Source organism: Atta cephalotes (genome assembly GCF_000143395.1).
Source record: "Atta cephalotes unplaced genomic scaffold scaffold00011, whole genome shotgun sequence".
Lineage (NCBI taxonomy): Eukaryota > Metazoa > Arthropoda > Insecta > Hymenoptera > Formicidae > Atta > Atta cephalotes.
Window position 1 is genome coordinate 3,894,823 of NW_012130075.1, and position 5,418 is coordinate 3,900,240.

A 5,418-nucleotide genomic window follows, 5' to 3' on the forward strand; every position below is an offset into this window, starting at 1 on the left:
TTAATGTTCCGGACATCGCGTGTGTTGAATACGAGGCGTATTTTTCGATGGATTCGCGTTTTCGCAAACATGCACGACTATGCCTGGCTGCCCTGAGCCTCCTGGATGTATCTCATGTGTGTCGCCTGCAATATCGATAATTATTTATAATATATAAAATATAGAGTTGGTAAAGTTTAAAATAATAAGAATCAATAGTAACCTGCTGATAAATTGGCTATAGCGGTTAATAAATCGTAATTAACGAGTGGCTCTCCTTCTTCACGTGGCTCCCAACCGACCGGCGGAGAAGCAGGAGGAGATATGAGAAATTGTTTGGTAAGCGCGGGTGGTTGAAGATGTTGATCCTCCATATCTATAATTTATATTCCATATGTTAATATGTAAATGTTTTTTGCACTTTATTAATTTGGTTAGTGTGATAATATTTAATTCTAAAATTCTATAATGATTATGTACCTATAGGTGTTACTGGTTGTGCAAAGTAACAATTAATATCAGTTTCTCCAAAATGCGACTGATGCAACTGTATCCTCGCATTTGCTGCGGCACTAGGAGAACTATAGTTTACTCTCATTCTTCTGAAGGATCTGAAGTATTGAAATGTAATGTCTTCTCCAAACTGTTTGAAAAGATTTTCTATGGACGACTGTAAAGACACAACATTAGACAATATAACAGAAGTTCTTCTTTGGAATATCTCATACAAACTATTTATTACCTTCAAATCGTCATCTTTAAAAACTCGAGGATCTACATTTGTTACAATTACAGAAGTTGGTAGATCTTCGTCGTGAACTAACTCATCGATCGATCTAATATTTGTGTCATCTTTTTCTCTCTTAAATTTCAGCTCTAATTGTTCATAATTTGGATGTAAGTTAGGTAAACCATCCACTTCGTTAATTATTATATTTTCAGTGTCTTCCAGTTCCTCTTCCTCTGTCGTATCTCTACTGCTACGTTTTTCTTCCATTTTTATTTCCTGTTCTGCTTAGAATAGATGAGAATAACCAAATATTAAGAAAAAAATTTAAGACTAAAAAATTAAGAACTTAGAATTTTATAGTCCAGCATTAATTATATGCATATACAAGATTGAATGAAGAAAAACGATATTTATTCATATCTGTATCAATATTGAAGATTTGCTAATGAAAATTAGATTACTGCAGGAATATCTCAATTAATAAAAAATTGAAACTTACTTTATGAAATGGAAGATGTCTCTAATAAATTTAAATAAATCTATAAAAAACGATTAATTTTACATGTAATTTATGCTTTATTAAGTTGTACATTTTGATATTTATATATTATCTAATTAAGAAAGACGCGAAGCGAGGGTAGATCCGTTTTGTCGAGCATGCAATTATGTGCGAGTGAATATAAGTACATATGATTTGACGTTATCATTGAAAATTGTTCATGAAAGATCTATTATTGTTCCGAGGATGCCAGACCGTCTCTTACCTCTCGACTTGACACAAACCGAGGAAGAGACCGAGCACCGAGAACTGAATGTTCTCAAGACGCTGCTTCGTCACGGATGTATTTATGTTTCACGCATAGGCAAAGTCTACTCCATCGTCTCCATCTCGGTGGATTTAATCACCATGTTTCGACGCATTCGCGTTTCACTGCCACCGACGTGTCTCTTCACCGACGATGTTCGTTATTTCATTACCGCGACGTAATCGCGCGTCATCGTCGATTTCAGGGCAACAGAAACAGCGGACGATTCGCGCGTCTCGTCCGTATCGCGATCCGATCGAATGCCATCATCGGCCAGGATCAGGTTAGGTGCGAGCACGAATAAAATTGTTAAAAACCAATTGGATAACATTGTCCAATTCGATTTCATTGGACATGATGCCAATTGGCCATTGAAAAGACAGTCTTTAGAAATTCCTGGAGCAGCTCCACAAATTTTTTATCAGCAGCCAATTAAAATCTTTGACAACTCTTCGAAACTCGAAACTAAGAAAGCCTCATAAAGGGAATGGCAAATTGCATCACGTGAATGCCTACGTCCACTCAGGATGGGGATCATGTGATCAGTTTTCTCTAATCTCTTCCATACCTTATGGAGCTTTGATGCCCATGCCCAATCAGAGGAAGCGGCTCACGTGATGCAATTTGCCACTCCCTCTCTTTATTCGAAACACTTTGAAATCAGCATTGCTGATATTTTAAATTCAAATTGTTATCAATAGCGAAAAATGTTAATGTTTTATTTAAAGATGTAGCATTTATGTTTTAATTTTCAAAGGTTGTATAAATAGTGGAGAAGTAAATTTGCATGTTTATGTTTTATATACATGCGTAATTATTGTTATACGAAAAATATGATTGAATATAAAATATAATCTTTATAGACTGCGATTTAATATTCTTTATTATCTATGTTATATAGGTAGAATATTGTTACTATTGCTACATTGATCTCGGTATATTGCACACAAAAATTATTTTCCTAAATTATTTAACAACAAAATTTCTTATCTATATATAAGTAATTTTTCAAAGCCAATATCAAGTACCATGACCTGTAAATTTTTAATTTTGTTAGGTCACTCGCTGGTCATGTATATAATAAATGCTTTGCATATCACAAATAATAATTATTAACAAAGATAATTGCTATAATTTAGCAATAACTAATACTTGGCATTAGTTTAACATGTTTTTGAGACACTTTTATATATATATATCTTTAAAATTTGAATTGAACATTCTGCGTTTAAACCTATAGCTTATAAAAAATATGTAGAAAAAGATTACGCCTCTTTATTATAATACATGCATACTGATAATATGCATTACATGCACATTACTTGCGAAAATGTCTCCCTCGCATTATTAATTAAAAAAAATTTAGTTTTCACTAAAGCATTGACTAGATCAAACGTAGCGATTAAAATAATGTCTGTGACATTAACAATTTCTTGCTATCGGCAAGGAGCTTGTACCTACAATGATAGTCATAGTATTCGATTATCTACAATAAAATCAAATTATATATGAATCTTGCGTACTTCACATTGATACAAATTTAAAAGATGCCCGCTAAAAAGTTTCAGACATGTGCAGAAAATAGATGTACACTGATATGCTAGATTAATCTCTTTTGCAATCGTTTATCTATCTGTTGCATAACGCGATATTTTTAATACTGAATGAAATAGTAGTAGTATTTATGATAACAAATAATTATTCTTCTTTTTATTTAACAAATTAATACTTCACGTTTCACACAACCGGATTTGTACTTGTGCGCATGCGATGCGCACATATATTTAATTTGCCCACACATGTCTGTTGCAATTAAAATTAATATCACCGTGACACAAAAAGAAAAAGCATTTACAAACGGCCTATATCATTATATGTAGAGAGCCTTATTGTAAGGTACAACCGCTTGCATTTTTCGGCTCCTTACTGCTTTGATGAATCGCCTCTTCTTTAACTGGCGGCAAGTTCTGCTCCTTTTCGGCTTTCGCTGCCGCTACTCCGGCTAATACTTGATATGTACCCAAATTCCAGATAGGATTTGGTGATGGCATTTGGAAGTCGATCGGGCTGACTAAGCCGTAAGTAGCTTTAGTATCCAAGGCTGGAACTTCACCCGGTACTGTATGATGATATCTATTATATATTTAAATTCAGATTAATGTGTTGTTTAAACGTCATACATTTTAAAACAATATATTGTATTATATATAAATTGATAATAAATCTAAACGAGATAATTACATTAATCCATTTTCTCGATTACACTTATCAAGAGTAAGCTTCACTATAGGCGCCAATCGTCTAAACACAGCGTGCTGGTCTGGTTTAACGCGAGGCGCAGGCCCGTTCGTTTTCCCATATTCTTGACAGAGTGCTTTCGCCTTCTTTAAACATGAATCGCTTTCCTGCATCGCCCGTATCGCTTCGCCGCACTTATCCATTGCCAACAAGTTTTCACCGCAATAATTGTAAGCCTAAAGTAATCAGAGCATGAGTAAGCTTACAAAGCGTAAATAAGCAATAAATAAGAATAACAAATATTATCAATTGTATTTACAATTAAATGATTGTTGACTTTTATAAATTTATGAACTTACGTAAGATTGATAAAACGCTGATTTAAGCTCCAAATATTTCGTCCATTGGGCGATTATTTCTGGCTTAAATGGACGAAGAGTATTAGCAGCATCCAGAAATAACTTACTAGTCTCATTGGCTAAAGCTGATATCAAGCTAGAATTATGTTTGAGCTCTACTGCTCTAGCCACTGTAACTATAAATGAAGAGCCAATGTAAGTATATTCAAATAAACTTATTAAAATTATTTTCGCACGAGTACAACCTTCTTGTGCTTCTGCTGTGCATTGATTAACGTATGCATTTAGTACACGAGGATCTAAATCACTTCCTAAAGGTGGTGGACTATCCAACTGCGGCAAAAATTCAGTCTGTACAAAGGTAAATATTCCAGCAGCTCGTCTTAGCATACTGTGTACTTCTTTAGCCTCGTTCATTGTTATGCTATAATTATGATATAATTGCAATTATGATATAATTGTACATTAAGAAAATGAATGAATTCTATTATAATTAATAGAAAGAAAAAGATAGATTATTTCTTCTATATTTTTATATAATAATCACGTTGAGGACTGTTTTAAAATTTTGTTTAATTTATACTTACTCATCTTTTGCAGCAATCATTGCCGCATGTTTCATAAACCATAGGCCTACATTGACACTCATATTAGCTGCTTCATAAACAGAATCAGCGCTGGAGCTTTAACAAAAAATTTGTAATTAGAGGTCATTTTGAAATCGTTCAGATTATTGTAACATCGCACAGATTATCTTAAAACTATTTTATTAAATATCTTTTTAATTATTTACAATGTGCCACCACCAAGTAACGTGTGTGTCCACTTGAACATGAGAACATTTCTGAGCTTGCTAGGATTGGGTCTGCCAACATGTTGAGCCTCTTCCTCGGATGGATTGACTTCCCATAAAAATCCATACAACAAACTCAGGTAACTAAGAAATGCAGGCTCTATTGTATCACTGGTATTGTTTGCATTTTTGATTAGATCCAACAGTCTAGCTCTTGACAGCTTTAAGTCACTGAAAACACACAGACCTCTTAATATAAAGAAGGAAAAGTCAATTCATTTTTTTTCAAAAAAAGAAAAAATTTGGATATACTAAAGAAATACGAAAATGTACATGCGTGCATGTATGTATGCGTATATGCGCGCGTGCATATGTGTATGCATGCGTACGTATATATGTGCGTACATGTGTGTGTGTGTGTGTGTGTGTGTGTGTGTGTGTGTGTGTGTGTGTGTGTGTGTGTGTGTGTGTGTGTGTGTGTGTGTGTGTGTGTGTGTGTGTGTGTGTGTGTGT

General features: G+C 34.1%; 2 protein-coding genes across 2 annotated transcripts in view; both read right to left on the reverse strand.

Annotated features, from left to right (window-relative positions):
* LOC105617046 (protein sarah) lies at nucleotides 1-976 on the reverse strand. Its single transcript, XM_012198626.1, has 4 exons — nucleotides 722-976; nucleotides 460-649; nucleotides 203-355; nucleotides 1-125 (listed from the first exon to the last, which is right to left on the reverse strand). Exons 1-4 carry the CDS (start codon nucleotides 974-976, stop codon nucleotides 1-3), a joined length of 723 nt encoding a protein of 240 aa, XP_012054016.1.
* Nucleotides 977-3,401: 2,425 nt separating this feature from the next.
* LOC105617047 (BRO1 domain-containing protein BROX-like) overlaps nucleotides 3,402-5,418 on the reverse strand; it is a 2,474-nt gene continuing 457 nt past the window's right edge. Inside the window, exons 2-7 of the mRNA XM_012198627.1 lie at nucleotides 4,906-5,136; nucleotides 4,700-4,795; nucleotides 4,358-4,536; nucleotides 4,113-4,288; nucleotides 3,757-3,989; nucleotides 3,402-3,648 (exon numbers count right to left, since the gene is read on the reverse strand). Coding sequence (XP_012054017.1) covers nucleotides 3,402-3,648; nucleotides 3,757-3,989; nucleotides 4,113-4,288; nucleotides 4,358-4,536; nucleotides 4,700-4,795; nucleotides 4,906-5,136 — 1,162 coding nt within the window. The remainder of the gene's footprint in view (nucleotides 3,649-3,756; nucleotides 3,990-4,112; nucleotides 4,289-4,357; nucleotides 4,537-4,699; nucleotides 4,796-4,905; nucleotides 5,137-5,418) is intronic.